This window comes from Aulostomus chinensis, chromosome 9 (genome assembly GCF_037954235.1).
Source record: "Aulostomus chinensis isolate RoL2024-O1b breed Wild chromosome 9, RoL_Achi_v1.0, whole genome shotgun sequence".
NCBI lineage: Eukaryota > Metazoa > Chordata > Actinopteri > Syngnathiformes > Aulostomidae > Aulostomus > Aulostomus chinensis.
Window position 1 is genome coordinate 15,240,255 of NC_141328.1, and position 17,562 is coordinate 15,257,816.

The 17,562-nt window shown below is 41.9% G+C and overlaps 1 protein-coding gene across 1 annotated transcript in view; it reads left to right on the top strand.

The window, feature by feature from the left end:
* plch2a (phospholipase C, eta 2a) overlaps positions 1-16,500 on the top strand; it is a 62,005-nt gene extending 45,505 nt beyond the window's left edge. The window contains exons 15-23 of the mRNA XM_086213934.1: positions 1,220-1,402; positions 1,645-1,752; positions 2,941-3,065; positions 3,230-3,314; positions 5,123-5,269; positions 5,856-5,935; positions 7,130-7,207; positions 9,790-10,165; positions 13,790-16,500. Of these exons, the coding sequence (XP_086070060.1) occupies positions 1,220-1,402; positions 1,645-1,752; positions 2,941-3,065; positions 3,230-3,314; positions 5,123-5,269; positions 5,856-5,935; positions 7,130-7,207; positions 9,790-10,165; positions 13,790-15,411 (2,804 nt within the window). The 3' untranslated portion in view covers positions 15,412-16,500. The remainder of the gene's footprint in view (positions 1-1,219; positions 1,403-1,644; positions 1,753-2,940; positions 3,066-3,229; positions 3,315-5,122; positions 5,270-5,855; positions 5,936-7,129; positions 7,208-9,789; positions 10,166-13,789) is intronic.
* Positions 16,501-17,562: the final 1,062 nt, after the last annotated feature.

The window sequence follows — 17,562 nt, forward strand, 5'->3', positions numbered from 1 at the left end:
TTTTATACATTGTATCTCAGCACAGCAGCTTCTGCTTTTAAAGAAGTTGTTCGAAACCGCTGCCTCAGGGTGTTTCAGCAGGCCTCCGTTCAGTATAATCTTATGCTGCAGCTGGCAGTGTAATATCAGTTTATGTAGCTAGAACATTTTCTGGAGCAGGGGTTCCTAAGTAATCCCAGGAGGTGGTTGAAGCAACAATTGTGCATCCAAATGTTATAATAGGTCTTTCAAAGCCTGCCAATTTTTAAAATTATGTTAAATAAGTCTTTATTTAAATTATAAGTGATTTCTTAAAACCATTTTCTAATCCCTATGTCCTGCAACCTCCTGGGTGGTCACAATCCTAACTTTAGGAACTCCTGCATTGTAGGGCCCTATATGTAATGTGTTCATTCTTTTTCCAGATTCTGTCTGTCTTTCCCAAATTCTGTGTTTCAGTTAGGTGTATGACCGGAGGACATTTTTTCACAAGAAAGGATGCCTAATTGTGTGGTTGATATGTAAAATCTCAACAATACAAAAGGAAAATATTAAGATATTAGTCATGCAATGAATGGAATCAATAAATAACATGTTCAAAAAAGCAACAGTCACATTTTAGACTTTGTTTCTGTGTACACCAATGTTTTATGAAGAAAGATATCAGTGGGCGGTTTGTCCTACTGCTGGTGTAGGAAGGGATCTTTTATTCACATTCACTTTACACACAGCCGTATCTGCATTATTATGCTGGCTGTGTTAAAGCTGCGGCTGTGCGTGGGAATTCAAATGCTCTGCAATTTGGGGAATGAAGTCAAGGAAAGTTCTGTCTGACGGGAATGCAGAGTGCCTAAAAAAGGCACGTTTTTTTTACAGACATAAACAGCAGCCTCAGGCATCCATCTGGGCAGCCATCTGCCTTGACCAGGTGGAGCGAGAGAGAGAGTGAGAAAATGAGAGAGGGACCATGAGAGCGAGACAGGAGGGACTGTGCACAACTACAACAACAAACAAACAAACAATAACAAGAGTAGCAGCTTAAAAAATACTGATATGATTAACAATAATCGTATCTATTAACTATGAACATAAATACTACATATTCAAATACAAAGCATGTTCATTTAAATATTGTCTCTTGATATTTTAACACATGAAAATCCCCATCTCTGGAAAGCCTTTTGATAGTCTGAAATGAACATCAATATTATGCGTGTGTGTCTTTGTGTTGTTATGGCAGCCAATTGCAGCTGGCAGGTATCATCACTGAGTGAGACCAAAGCCCACCAGTTGATGCAGCAGAAAGCCACCGCCTTCATCCAATTTAACCAGCGTCAGCTCTCACGCATCTACCCCTCCTCTTATCGTGTGGACTCTTCCAACTTCAATCCTCAGCCGTTCTGGAACTCTGGCTGCCAACTTGGTAAAACCTTACACTTTTGCCTCTCTTTATTTCTGTCTAGTTTCCCTTGTATAGTTTGACATTTTCAGCCATTAGCTGTTCAAGATGATGCTAACAACTACCTCTTCAATTTATCTGGTGCAAACTTTGTCTGCTGCAGTGCTCATGACCCTTTCACTTTCCTTGAGTAGTTCTTGGCCACCACATTTACCACGACAGTGTTCATATTGTGCAGCATATTAATGGAATTAATTGGATTTCAGTTGCACTCAACTACCAGTCAGAGGGTCGGGTCCTCCAGCTTAACAGAGCCAAGTTCTACGGCAATGGCAACTGTGGCTACATCCTCAAACCTACCTGCATGTGTGAAGGTCAGCACATAAGAAAGATTCCTTTATGTCCAAATGTTACATGATATCAGCTTTATTTAGTACCTCCTCGTCTCCCCTTCTCTGTGTATCAAAAAAAAAAAAATTCTCATTGTTTGCAAAACAGAGACAAGAAGACAGGGGGCAAGACAGATTAGTTAAGTGGCAGTCCCCAAATTCTCTGTCTCATTATTGTTGTGTTAAAGATATATGCCTATTAGTTGTGACATGCATTAAAGCAGGGGTGTTAAACTGATCCAGTAAAGGGCCGGTGTGGCTGCAGGTTTTCAATCCAACCAAGCAAAAGCAACACCTGATCCAACAAATGAGCTGTGTGGACACAGCTTGATTGATTTAAGTTGAATCAGGTGTTGCTTTTGGTCGGTTGGAATGAAAACCTGCAGCCACACCAGCCCTTTACTGGATCAGTTTGACACTTGTGCATTAAGGGGTCATCCAGTAGGTTTATGAAGGTGTGTCTCCAAAACTGCTTTTGTGTTGTTATTATTATGTATGTATTATTATGTATACACTAAGGGCCGATACAAAAAAGCCATGGTGTGTACTAACTGTAATTCAACATGCTTTTTTAGACACTCAGATATGCTTTACATGACGATTTACAAAACAAAACCTCATATCTCACATGGTAAAGGCGCAAAGAAAGAGAGGGCTTCAACTCATCAAGTTAACCTCTAGAACAAAGACAGATTGCTGCAGTGTGTTGGGGGTGAGAGGGGAGGGGTTGGCTGTTAGCCCCGGTTCAATACTTAGTCCTAGATGGCATGGGCAGGAGCTTGGTGTTGCCTGAAAGGAATGTGGCAGTAGTGGATGTGTGTCAGGGAGGAGAGTCCCGGTTATTGGGGCTTGTGAGTGTAGAGAAGGACCTTGAATTTATTGTGGACTGATTTGGGAGCAGGAGGGAGAGAGAAGCAGACCTGTGGATTTTGTGTAATTTACTGTTGAGAATACTTGAATAATGCTTGACCCTGTGATAAAATAATAGATCGAAGTTGAAATGATCAGTCTAACAGTAGAAGTACAGAGACAATAGTGGCACATTACTAGATTGAGAATGAACAGGAAATGACTATGTACGATGCCCTGGCGGACGCCTAGGGACATACAACCACTAATTCAGTGTGTGAAGGATCTCAAATATACAGAGGACTCCTTCGTGTCTAACCTCAGGTGCCTTTAACCCTAACCTGGATGACCCGTTGCTGAGTCAGATGAAGAAACAGCTTGTGTTGAAGATCATCAGTGGACAGCAGCTGCCAAAACCCAAAGACTCTATGCTGGGGGACAGAGGAGAGGTAGGCACGCGTCATTATGATATATATTTTCATGCGTGAATCAACATACACTGCGGGCAAGGTAGAATGATCCACAATCAAAGAATTAACAGAAGGTGCTTATTTGAAGCTCATGTCAAGTGTATATCATAAAGAAATGCCTAAAACTTGTATCTCTGTGTCAGATCATTGATCCCTTTGTGGAGGTAGAGATCATTGGCCTCCCAGTGGATTGCTGCAAGGAACAGACTCGAGTTGTGGATGATAACGGTGAGTTGAATTATTCAAGTTTATCTATCTACATGAATTCATCCATCCATCTTCTACCGCTTATCCTGTCAAGGGTCACAGGGGGGCTGGAGCCTATCCCAGCTGCCTTTAGGTGAGAGGGAGGGTTCACCATGGACGGGTTGCCAGTCTATCGCAGGGTCAACACATAGACAGACGATCATTCGCGCTCACAACCATACCTACGGTCAGTTTAGAGTATCCAATTAAGCTAGTCCTGTCTGGCATGTCTTTGGACTGTGGGAGGAAGCCAGAGTACCCGGAGAGAACCCACGCAGGCACAGGGAGAACATGCAGACTCCACACAGAAAGATCCTGCGTTCCAGCCGGGGCTTGAACCCAGAACCTTCTTGCTGTGAGGCGACAGTGCTAACCACTGCACCACCACGCCACCCTTACATGAATATATTTGAAGCTAAAGTGCAAAACAGTACATCGTCAGCTCCACTGTGTCCTATGTTGTTGTTGCTGTTGCAGCTGTATTGTGGTGGATGCATTGTTTTGTGTTTCAGACAACCTCTGCAAAATAACTGGATCACTATCAGAATTTAATCCATTTAGTTTAATAACATTTTCAAAGTCTCGAAAACCTCCATGATTTGATTACACATTTGTTAGCAGGGGGCTAATCATAAGGAGTCAGCTCGGCCAGTGTCAAGTCTCGGGTGTGTATTCTCTTCCCTTTAAGCACATTTAACCTTAAATACAAAATAGTGTTTATTTGAAGTTCATTCAAAGTGTGAATGAAACTATTTATTCTCACAGCTTTGCCCCATTTTTCTGCATCCCTGATGGACAGTCACTTCCTCTTAGCTACAGACACACACACACACACACACACACAGAGGCACATCTGCCAATGCAGTATCATATTTCATCTGTGGCCCATATGACCGTGGTAGCGGTCAGAGGTATCACTTACTCAGAAATCTTTTAGAAAACATAACAAATACGCATTCAGCATAAGTCATGGGATGAGAGCCTTGTAGTTTGGATTAAACTGAATTATTTTTTAGTTTAATTCTAGTTTTAACCATTGTAATTGTTGTAAGTGGCTGTTAAAATGAGAAGCTGACTGTTTTACATACCGATGCCTCTAGATGTTGGAGATTAGAGTTCTGAAATAATTTGCAGGTGCCATCCGTAGGCTACTGTAAAGTAGAGGAGAGCAATGATTCAGTTCTCAGCAGGCTGAGCTGTAAAAAAAAAAAAAAAACAGATCAGTGAAGAAACAACCAATCAGTTTTATTTTTATCTTCTTTTGTTTGTTTATGTTCTTTTCAAATATTATCATCTCAGGTTTTCAGTGCAATTTGTGTATGCGTTAACTGTCAGCTGTCTGACAGAAATCCCACTAGTCCCTCTTGTTTTCTGCGAACTGCCCCACATGTTAACATGTATGGAGGGTTGTGGTCTGTTGTGGTTTATGTCTGACAAACGATAAAATGATGTGTGAGTGCTGATTGGAGTAATCCATTGGTTGAATGTGACTCTTTGAGCTGTCTGCATAGGTTCTGATCTATAATTGATGAGCTCAGCATGAAGAGACGTGCACAGGCAGCACCTCTCAGTCTGCACACACAAACACACATCCCCTGAATTATTGATGACTGTTGAGCTGAGCTTGCTCTCCAACTCTCTCCTGACCCTCCACTTTTTCTGTCGCCTGTCTCTGTCACTCCTCTCTGTTTATTGAAGTTCTCCCATCTTGTTATTTCTCTGTCTTGTCTCAACCTTTTGCCTCTTCTTTCCTTCTGCTGCCCCCCTGACCACTTGGGATGGTCCCGCAGGGTTCAACCCGATGTGGGAGGAGACTCTAGTGTTTACCGTCCACATGCCTGAGCTAGCGCTGGTGCGTTTCCTCGTGTGGGACCATGACCCCATCGGCCAGGACTTTATCGGCCAGCGTTCCATCTCCTTCAATAGTATGATGCCAGGTAAGACATGGTCAATCACCTGCTTGTAAACTTAACTGATATGTACCCTCCGTTTCTTTAACATGCTTACCTCAAAAAAGATGTTTGTGCATTTTTTTTTCTTGTTTCACCTTTGTTTTCTGAAATAAGACATACTGCAAGGTGGAAGTTTCTGATGCATTCTGATGAAATCTATTTTAAAGTTAGCTGGTGTTTTCAAAGTCTAGGAAAACATTATGGAAGACATGAGCAGAGTTTATTAGAGGGACAGTTCAGCATTGTGAAAATACGCTTCAAATGGTTGCTGGATTGCAAATAGGCAATCTGAATGTTTTCAATACAAAGTACCCTGCCTGTTTTTTTGAACAAGGTGGATTCCACAATTTTATTGACTTCCTAAACGGTTTGGATTAAAAATGCCATAGAAAAAGATACCGGTGTGGCTTTACATTAAATTTCATGCGTGTTTAATAGAACAGATGTTATGTCTAGCTTACTTTGTCTCTTTCCTGTGTTTGATGCTCATTGTGTGTGTGTGTGTGTGTGTGTGTGTGTGTGTGTGTGTGTGTGTGTGTGTGTGTGTGTGTGTGTGTGCGTGTATGTGCAGGTTATCGCCACGTATACTTAGAAGGTATGGAGGAGGCTTCCATCTTTGTTCATGTTGCTGTGAATGACATCACTGGTAAGGTAGGTACGATTGGAGAAGCCTGCCACACAACTATTCCACACAATTAAGCCTTTTAAAAAAAAAAAAAAAGTAATTTATCAAAAATTATGAATTTATTCTCCTCCTCCTCTATCCTCAAGTACAAAGAATCAGTGCCAGTTACACCAATGCCCCATTATCCTTTTAACATTTTTTTTTTGTAAGAACTACATTGCGAAAATAATTATCAGAGAACACCTAAAGTAACACAGTTCACTGTTGTATCTTTGGAATTTTGATATATGTGATGGAAAAAAGGAAAACCATCAGATTCATTTTTTTTCCAAACAATAAAGGACACAGGTATCAAGGCTGCTCAGAAATCCTCAACCAAAGTGAAGTTAGCAAACTCAACTGAAGTAAAAGTGTCTAGAATTAGTTATTAAATGTTTGGGGAACAACAAATACACCAAATCCACTAGTCATGTGACTTTTATTGATCCTAATGTCTTGCAGGAGAAACAAAAACTTTAAAGGTGCGGGTTAAAAAAAATTCTGAATTGGCTATAATTTTAATGAACTGCTTGTTCTGTCAATACTTTCAACAGTCTGTGGTTAACTGGGGGCATTTGCTTTGACCAGCTGGGCAACATTTACATTTCTGCACAGCATGTCTATGGTAATATTTTAGACAGTAGTGTGCTTCCAACTTGGTAAGGAAGTTCTGTTCCTGTTTCAACATAAAAATGCCATCCATCACATTTTGAATAAACTTGAACAGCAACAGCTGGGTGTTTTCCTACTTTAGGTCGTGTGGTCTCTATACAATATTCCTACTGTTATTATATGTGCATGAGCAAACCATAACTTTTTTTTCTATTAGATTACAGTTAAAATCAGCAGCTCTTAATCACACAAACAACAAACTAGATTGAGTGTAATATCAGTTCTGGTTCAAATTGTTATTCTTGGGTCCAAAATAACACAGTTTTTGCTCTAACCATTAAACTTCTCTTGGTTTTTCAGTGCAGTCAGCCATATCCAGTCATGTAAATGACATCTCTGTTGTACATATTGTCCTTGGCTGTACAGTGTCTTTTTTCTCGGTTTTTGCTGTGTGCTCGCTGTTGTGACTTCTCTCTTACCCCCCCCCCCCCCGTCCCACCCATTTTTTTTCTCTCTCATCCTCCTATCTGATTCTTGCTCTCTTCCCCTCTCTGTGTTTGTAATTCCAGTGGACTCCTCTTTTTCGAAATACTTCATTTAGAGGCAGGACATTTTTAGGAGCCTTGAAGCTGCCACTCAAAACTCAGGTGTAGTGACACCCGTTTGGCATCTTGCATGAGCCACAGACACCCTCTTTGCCACCTAAGTGACACCCTCCCCCTGCACATGACACCCCAACTTTCAGCCAAATTCAAGCATTAAAAAAAAAATGGCCAACTCATGCCTCTCATGAGTTATGAAGGCTTGACCTGACTGCATCTTTAATGATTCCCCCAAGTAGATCCAATGTCTTCAACCCCATAGCTGAAGAGCTGATTAAAGGAAAGAGAGATGTGAGTAAAAGGAAACCTGCCAGGCTGCAGTGACTTCTCTCTAATGTTTTGTTTTTTTTACAGAGCATTTTTGTTTTTTTTTTTGGTACTCAGGTTTTTTTTCCAGTGTGCTGCACTGCAGGGATATTCAGTTCCAGTGCCTTCCAGGACATCTTTTTTTTACTGTCACTGATAATTTTTTTCCATCCTTTTTTCTTCTTTCCTACAGAAAAATGTTCTTGTTAGTAATTCACAGTCTGATTCCTGACTTATTTTTAAGTCACAGCACTATATAGTTAATCCTTTTTAATGGTTGTAGTGTCCCATCATATCAGAGTGTCAGACACTGCTTTGTAGGTTTTGAAGGAACAAGTCTTGTGTTTTGGGAAATACTTGTGAGTACAACTTGTAAAGTCCGACTTTATTATTGTGACAATAAGAGTAAGTAACACACACACACACACACACACACAAACAAACAAAGCGTAACAAATGGTACACAAACAAATGCAAGAAATTGTCAATCAGTCTTTATTTATATAGCACCAAATCACAACAAAAGTCATCTGATGGCACTTGACACAAAGAGCAGGTCTAGAGCCTTTCTCTTTAATTCAAATGAAAGAGACCCAACGTTCCCACATGAGCAAGCACTCTGCGACGTTGCTGAGAAAAACTCCCTTTTAACAGGAAGAAACGTCAGGCAGAACCAGGCTCAGAGTGGGTGGCTCTCTGCCTCAACCTACAGTATTTGGGTTGAGAGGGAGAAGGAGTTGTAGTTTCCAGCATTTTTAAAATACCTTAGAGGAGATTTTAAATATCTTAATGTATATAGCACAGATGTATTTCCATAATAAATACTTGTTTGAACTGAAGAATGAATTGAGAAGATTTTGGAGGTGAAAAAGTAACTCAGACCACAGAAAAGAATTCCACAGTGATTATGACAAAATTACACTCAAATGTCAAGTTACATAAAAAGTCAAAATTACACTTTATATCCACTAGGACACAACTTCAATGTGACATCATAATATTCCATAAAACCCATTATTATTATAGTTTGGTGCTTCCACTTTGCCAAACAGGCACCTTTTATGTATTTCCTTTCATGTCAGCTCGCCACACTGTACATTATTTAAGTGTGAAAAAATATGGATGCAAACTGCAACCAAGAGTGAACTTCCTATCTACCTCTGGGCAAGACTTTAAACAAGTGTATTTCCCATAATATCAGACTGCTGTTTTCAGTTTCAATGTTTTACGAGTCCAAGGCACCTCAGCCAACACAACACAATCCATTGGCTGTCATTTCCTAGTGGCTGAATAATTGTCAGGTTCTACCTGTGGCGTTTTTTTTCTGCAGCATTTACCCCTAATCTTTTTTCACTCGGCCTAGGACTTCTTTTCTTTGTTGTTGTCTTTTTGTCTGCGCTGTTATTTTCACTTCATTCGTCAACACGTGGACTATTTGGATCTACTTCTTTTACATTTGGTTTTGCTTTTCCATGTGCTGGTCAAATGTGATGTAACAATGGTTAACTGGTTTTCATAGTCATCCATTTCTCAGTCATTTTGAAATTTGATGCTTCCTATCAGCAACTGAAAACACGGGAAACATCCTCAGTTTCTTTGTGTTATTTAGACATAACACAAGCGAGAGAAGTAATCAGGGGTCAGTTTTGTTACTCTATTATTATTATTATTATTATTAATTTTCTCTGGAATCTCAATTTTCCACTTAGTCTTTCAATCCCAGTTTAGAATTTTAATGCAATTGTAGCTTCTTCATTATTCTTATGGTTTGTGTATTGTGGATTCTGCACAAAAAGCTGTTGGCTCCAAGTTTTAATTTTAAATACTGCTGCAAGCTCCTTGATCCATCCATTGTAAATTTTTGTGGTTTGACCACTTGGGTGCAGCAAAAGGTCAACCCAGCCTTGGGTGCTCTGAGTGTGTTTAACCTTTACTGGTAGCTTCCAGCATGCATTTATTCACCTAACAATTGACCACTTGAATCACTTTATGCACTGCTCAGGATTCTAACATGCTAACACATTAAATCAAAATGTAATTCAAAGCTAGTAAGCATGGATTTTAGCTGACTGAGTGATCACTGATAACCACTATGACTGAACATTATTTTTTATCTATGGAATTTTTGAATTTCATTTCTTTAAGCATGTTCAATGTACAAAAGCTCTCCATGTGTTATTGCAATAATGCAAGGTAAACCAGCACCATGTGCATTATGGCAACATTTCTCTAGTACAACCTCTCTGTGACTTTTTCATTGTTGTTTATTGAGCTCCATCATGTGTTTGACAGTCATGTTTGTTGTTTCTTGTTTTTGTCAGGCCAGAGCAGCCAGCGGCATAAAAGGGCTGTTTCACAGAAACCCAAAGCAGGCTTCCCTGGACAGCCATGCTGCTGCACATCACAGCCGTAAGCACCCATTTGGTGCCCACCTCTTGCGCCGAACTGCCAGTGCACCCACCAAAGGCCAGCCCAAAGTCAAGAAGGGCTTCCCAGAGATCGCCATTAACACCAGAGACTACAGCTCAGAGGGCACTAGTGAGGAGCGAGAGTCTGAGGACAAGGCCTCTGCTGACGCATCTCACGAGCCCACACCACCACGACACCGCAACGGGGATTCACTGGCATCCCATCAAGCCAAAAGCCCCCGTGATCATCCTGACACCAATGGGGCTTTTCACCCTGAGGAGGGTAAAGGTAAGAGCCCGCTCTTTGCTCATCAGCGCCCCATGAGCGAGCCTCTTAAACGCGCCAGCCGGTTACGCTTTAATGAGCCCCCTGAGCTGAAGCCAGGGGTGTTTGCCCGTGTCGCTTTGAACAGCTCAGGCAGAGTGGGAATGTCTTCCAACTGCATCACATGTGTGATTGGCTCCAGTGAGAACCCAGAGGAAGACAGAAAGGGTGAGGTTGAGGAAAGCCAGGGATCAAAGTCCAAAATGGCAGAAGGAGCGAAACAAGAGAGAAGTTACCGCTCTTCCTCAACAAGACAAGTCCAGCCAGCGCCTGCAGCATACCCCCAGCCCCTAGCTACTCAGCCAGACTCTCAGCAGTGTCTTCCCAACCCAAAGTCCTGCGGGGAGGCCCAGTTTCAATACTCACCCCAGGCTGTACTGAGGCCTAACCCCTTTACCAGGTCCAAAGCCAGGCAAACATTGGGTGCCCAGCCCATCCAGTCTAAGCCGGATGCATCACAGAGGAATGCCCGGTCCTGCAGCGTTCCCCGTAGACGCTTCCCCAACACTGTAACACCAGTGCAGAGCCTCACACCAGACTGTAGAACCAACCTCCGTTGGCAGCAGGCAACACCCCCGAAATACGGAACTGTATGCACCACAACTTATACACCGTTCACAAAGAGTAATGCAAGTGAAAGTGTCTCACTCAGTGACAGTAGCAGCTGTGACAGTTTTGGCAGCCTGAGCAGCTTGGACTCCCCCCCTATGCTTCCTCCACGAGCTGTCCTCGACAGCCGCAAGAGGGCTGTAGGCACCCTACAGCGTGAGATGAATGCCCTGTTTGCCCAGAAAATGGAAGAGTTGCGTCATAAGTCCCCCATGTTCTTTGCCGGTAAGATGTAGCCTTTAGCTGCTGTGTAGTACCTCTAAGAAAAGTAAATCCTAGACATTCAGCTGGCCTCTAGACTATTAGTCAAGTAGCAGATTCTATCCGAATACTTCCTCTTAGTGTATCTGTAGATAGCACAAACATCCTCATCCCACCTGTCCCTGATAGTGTCAATAAGAGTATGAACCCCTTTTAATTTATTTTTATAATTAGCAATTGAAATTCAACTATTGAAATCTTCACCTCAACCCTAGTAACTGACTTGATTCCAATTTTATTTCCCCTTGCCCCTATTACTGGACTCGTTTCTCCTCACATGCCTGGTAGATGAGGGAAGTGGTAAGTTTTTTAATCCAGAATTACAAAAAGTAATGTCTCTGTGGCTTAGTTGTTTTTTTTTTTGTTTTTTTTAATAGATAAAGAAATAAGTGGCTGAGCCTGCAAAAAAAAACCAAAAAAAACCCTCAAACTTAATTTTAACATTTTTAACTGTTCTAGACTGAAAATAGTTAGCCAAACTGCACTTAATCAGATGGATAAAAACTGTAACAAAGTTTGTTTGTATAGAAATAACAGGTCTCGGGCATGACAACATAAGCCACTCTCAAAATGATTTCTCTTGTTAAATGACCTCCCCCTAGTTTTAATTGTGAAGACAAATAAACCAAGGAGTTATTAACCTGTATCAAGTTTCTGTTCAGTGAGAGTCCCCCTGAAAAATTTCAAAATGCTTCAAGAAAGAACTGCCAAGTTTTTTTGTCAGTGCTAAGTCCCTCAACGCGTGTCAGACAGCGAATCTCTCAATATACACCTTATCAGTGACATTCATCACAAGCTTTGTGTAGGGACTGACAGAATGAGATCACTAATAGTGGTGGCCAAAATTAGTTTCTTTTGTGTGGTGTCTGTCCTGCACCACTGCTGCTTAATTAGGTGGAGAGCAACTGTCAGTTACCTCCTACAACTGCTGTTTCCTTGAGTATAGGCGCCACCTTCTGGTCACCTACACTTTCCCTGTACAGTCCTTGGCACCACACTGATTTATTTTCCTCTTGAGGAAGGGTGTTACTCTAAAACAAGCCAGACCGAGTTTAGGTCAGGTTTTTCAGGTAAAAGTATGACACTGTTTTAGCTCTGCAGGTTTACTTCTTGTCTTGTCTTTTTTCTTTTGGTTTGTTTTAAACAATTACTCTGCTGTTGTCATGTTGATTTAGAGATCAGTCCGTGATCCGTCTCTTATTAAAAAGCTTTTCTGTTCTGTAAGCTAGTTCCCTTCCTCCATTCTCCTTCTTTTTCCAGTTTTTTGCTGAACTCCTTTTTTCCTCTCTGTCCCCTTTGCACGCTCTCTCTGTTCCTAGTGCAGAATTGAGAGGATGACCAAAGCCAGGTAAACCCGCTGAATGCATGCAACCTTTTCAATACATTCTGTACCTTCACTTCACCTATCAGTCTCTCTGTCTCACCTGCCTGCATCTCACATGTCAACATGTCACTGGGGGTATCAAGCTCATCTGGTGTTTTAAATCCATAGTCTTCATTTTTACACTCTTGAAGCCCTAAACCACACAGATAGCAGTGCAAATAATGCAAACACCATGCAGGCTTTGCACTTATTTTTTCAGCCGGCTCGCATCATTGAATACAAGTCTACAGTTACTGTGGATAAGTAGAAAATGTTCTTTCCTCCAACTAGATATCGAAGTTCATGACTTTGCACCATGTAAATGAAGCTTCAAGGATCCCAGCTGCTACAAGATCTAAATTTAATCTCAGGAACATCATTGGACCATTGTTAAATCATTGAGCTTGAGAACATGGCAACATCATTACTCCTCAGACAACAGATGGTTTCAGAAATAAAAGCAGTCGCAGGGTGATAAGACAGGGTTTTTTAAAAACCTGTTTGGATGAGAAGAGCAAGGCTTGTACAAGTCAAATCAATTTTATTAGTTTCGTGCCAAATCGAAACAAATTCTATCTCATGACAGGTCAGGAGCCACTCTTTGAGTTAATTGCAAATCAAGCAAATGTGTAGTAGCCAGCAAATATTACCCAAACTGCCGACTTTATACTGTACATTCCAGTTCAGCTTTGATGTACAGTAGGCTTGCCGCAGTAGTCGGTGTTACTGGTGTTGCATAGCAATTTTTTTTTAGGCATCCACCAAGTACACATTAATTAAACAACTTGGCGCTGTCTCCATCTTTTTTTGGACGAAAACCTCAGAGAGCACAGGTAGGGTGTTGCTGCTGAGTATATATGCACTGTAATAGCAAAGCTTATTTGTGAGTAATCAAGAGTTGTAAATCAGCTTGTTAGAGTTACAGGCTGGTGTGTCACATTGCATCACTTCTGTATATTGTGTTGGATCCCTGCCGTTTGTGACTCACTTTGGTCGTGAAATAGTTTTCTCACTCCGACCCCCCCTTTACGCCTGGCATTGAAATACATTTTTGTGATTGGATCAAAATCCTTATTTTAGTCTGATCAAGCACTATGCGGTTGTAATCTGATCACCAAAAAACACATTTGAATGCCAGCTGTAAAAGGGGTTTCAGAAGTCGGCTAGTAGCTAACACGTCCAAATTTGATCAACCAAATGAGTAAGAGCCATTCCACTTCACAGCACTGGCATTAATACAACAGATTAAAGGCACACTTCCTTTTTAACCAGATGCATTCATCACTTTTGCAGCCAAGAGTGACCACAAAGAATGCCAGCAGAAGTTAAGTTCTTTATTGTCTTTGTTTCCACAGACTGTTCCACAGTGCAGAGACCAGACCCCCCTCTTCAATTTCTTGCGCTAAAGTCCGTGGACACTAGGAATGCACGTCTCATCAGCTCTGTCTCCATTCAAGAAGATGGCATGTTTTCACATTGTTCCACATCATCACTGCAGTCAGCTTCTGCAGTTCATGCAGACTCCCTACTGACTGTTAATTCCAATGGGGTGGTGGATAGTCCTGTCAAAGTGGGTATAGAATCTAAGAAAAACTCCAGAACTTTGTCACTTCCTCTGGCAACCCCTGTTGAGCAAACTGTCTCATCAGTGTGCACCCAAGATCCCCAAACCAGCACACACTCTCAGTCATCCATGGAGTCCACACCAAACCGGAGGGGAAACCTCGACACTCTGACAGATGGGAAAAAAGATGCTGCAGAGTTGACATCTCACCACAGAGTGGATCGTCCTGCTGAAGCACTTTCCCCTGTAACTCCTGCAGCTCACACAACCCAGGCCAGGAGAGCACCGTTCAGCAGCCTGTCATCACACGCAACAGTGAGACGAACAAAAAGTGAGGGCCATGTTCGGGTTGCTGTAGCTTCAGGTGGGCAGGTTCAGTCAGCAGTGCCTGAAGTCTGTACAGATGCTACAAAGAATGACCGCCTCTGGAGTAAGCTGGAGCCCGGAAGCCACCGAGACAGCATGTCCTCCTCATCGAGCATCTCTTCAAATGACACAGTCATCGATTTGTCCCTTCCTAACCTGGCCAGGAAGAGCCTCATCACAGCTCACAACACCCGTGACCCTCAATGGGTTAGCTGCCACCACTCAGCATTGGTCTCCTGTGATAACCTGCGATTTAGCAAGAGCAAGTCAAACCCTAATCTTCAACAGAGTGAGTGTCCCACAGATGATTTGAAGCCCCGCCCCCTGCATCCCCCCCAGGAATCTCAGATGGACTCTCCCAGCACACTGACTGAAAGAAGGCACACCTGGAGCCGCCTCTTCATGGAGGGGCTCAAGCAATCATCAGCCAGCAGACTCTCTTCAGCAGCCACAACCCCATCAGCGGCCTCCATGTCCAAAAGCCTTGGGGATCTGACTTCTGAGGATATTTCTTGTAACTTTGACAGTAAATATCGCAGCATCAGCCGCAGCTTCATTGTTAGGTCCACCAGAGACCAGCTCCACAAGGGCCGCCCACAGAAAGTTCGGCCACCCAGTGACCTAACAGAGCAACTACGCAAACTGACCGATGTTGAACCCCTGAATGCTAGCGACTTTGCCCAAGAAAACACTCCTCGAGAGTCTCAGGTAGAGGATGTGGATGAGACTCTGGTGCGGAGGACCTCCTCGAGGAGTCAAAGCAGAGTGCGTTATATTGCAAACAGGGCCAAGAAGGCCCAAGAAAGGCAGAGGCTCCAGGGCCTGATCCAAGGCAGAAGTGCAAGCTTTAGTCTTTCTGGTAGCATTGGCAGTGGAAGTAGTGCTAGCCCCATTGAGGAGCGGGGTAACCCAGAGGGGGCATGTTGCATAGCCCGGAGTCCCTGCAACACCCTGGACTTGATGAGTCAGGCTTTAGGATCCCCCTCCCCAAGGCAATCCTCAACAGACCCTGAAAACAGTGAAGTCTTTTTCATGCTCAAACTCTGAGAACTGGCTGACTTGGAAGTGAGCGTGAGAGACACTACAAGCAAATTAGTTTTTAATACAGTCCACTTTTTTCCAGCAAGAATTCTTTTTTTTTAGGAAAAGTTGGCATATCTTGTAACACGGAAAAATGTGCGTTCGGAAAATATCGTCTTGAGAAAGAGCGATTCTTCTAAAAGCAACAAATAGAATGCTCAGTTGTGTTTGCAACACGTTATAGTAGATAAATGCCAGAATGTATTTAGTGAAAATACCAGGGTTTTTATATGACTCCTTCTGTTAACTGTGATCTACTCTCATGTTCAAGTTTTTTTGGGTCTTTTTTTGGAACTTCACATGAGTATTCAGTAGCAATAGATCACAACTAGAATTATTTAAATTGATCATTGATTTTAATTTACTTGAACTTGTAATGTATCATTTAAGTGAGATGAAAATGAGACGATTTATGTCAAGATCATCCGTAGCCCATCCATCTAGCAATATTTTGGAGGCGATGGCATTATTGAGCGCAATGTGCATTGTTATGCTAAAAGCTGAACAAATGTCGACTTAAAAAAAGAAAAAATTCAAGGGGCTATTCCTACAATGCAGGATAAATAAGGTTTTAATCTTTAGAGTTCTTTGTGTAATGCTTACATTGTAACATAAGCAAGCTGCCAACATTTTGCTAACCCTGCTGATCTGCAGCATGTCACAGCACAGACAGGTGGAATAATACTACTGCATACCAAGTTCAGCCCTTTTTAAGTTGACTGCATGTGTTTTATCCAATGGTAATGTTTATCCTGAGGCTGGGCTTTACTTCACAAATTTTAAATGACGCGTAATATCCCAAAATTTTGTTGTTTGTTTGTTTGTTTGTTTTTCTTTGGACAGTTTGATGTAGATTCCGATAGCATCATGTCTGAATTCCCTGTGTTTTCATTGGTTGATGGTACTAAAACAGGGTGGAAATGATCTGTATCAAAGCACGTTTATTTGTCAACCTGCTGTATTGTTTGCACTGCCATGCCAGTCCTTTGTGCTAAATTTTAGGGACAATATTCAATATTTTATGTAATTATGACCTGAATAAATTTCAAACAAATATAAAAAAAAAAAAAAATGCAAGATTTCCCAGTTGTTTTATTTCATGTAGTCTTGGTCACTGGTCTTTGTTCAGACACAAAGGCTTTAATAAACCAGTTAAACTGAGCCTTATACAAACTGACATGTAAAAGGGATTTGACCTCGGTTTTGGCAGGGGCTGCTTGCTGCACTAATTATGGTCTGCTTGGTTCTGTGTTTACCAGCCGTCACCTCTCCCAACGTCTCTGGCAAGAACCCACCAGACCCCCTGCAGGAAGGGAAATGTTCCAGAACAAAGACTTAAGGCAGTACAAGAGACGACAAGCTCAACCAGTCAGTAAAGAAGAATCTTTTTAGTATCACGCGCCACCCAGGATCAGATGTGTTTTACTACAAACTAAACACTCTTAGAGCCTAGTATGTAATATATGAAATAAAACCAATCTTCCGTCAGGTCCGGACATGACCTTGAATTGCCTTTTCACACATTAAGAGCACAACAGTGACAGCTTTTGTACTAAAGATGTTTCTGCGGCAGTTCCCAAAGAAGTAGAAATGATCCAGTAACGTATTTAGTTAATCAATGTACTTCTTTAATGTTAGAGACGGATCCGGGATCTCCTGCTCATGCATCCCAGGCAGAATCGATGATCTAGCTGCATGTAACATTATTTAAACTCCTGAACATCTGGAAATTTAGAGATGCCTGACAAGGGGTCCTCACAGCTCACCTGAGTAAACCAGACTAGCTGGAGCCGTTCTGACGTCAACAATATCAAGAAGACGCATAATATATAGCCAGAATATAGGAAGAATACATTTCAAGGATATTTGTCTTAAGATCCACGTGAACTTATATCACATGCATGCTTAACCCATGAGTACACGTGAGTACAAACTATTACTAAAAGATAATATACAAGACAACAGAAAAGCACTTAATATGAATTTTCTCGACCATTGCGGTTTGCAACACACCTGGTGTGGCACCTCAGGAGAGCTAGCAAGAGGCAGAACGTGACTCCAAATCAACACTGCAGGCAGTTCATTTATGATTTCTCTCGCGCTCTTTTGAATTGGTGT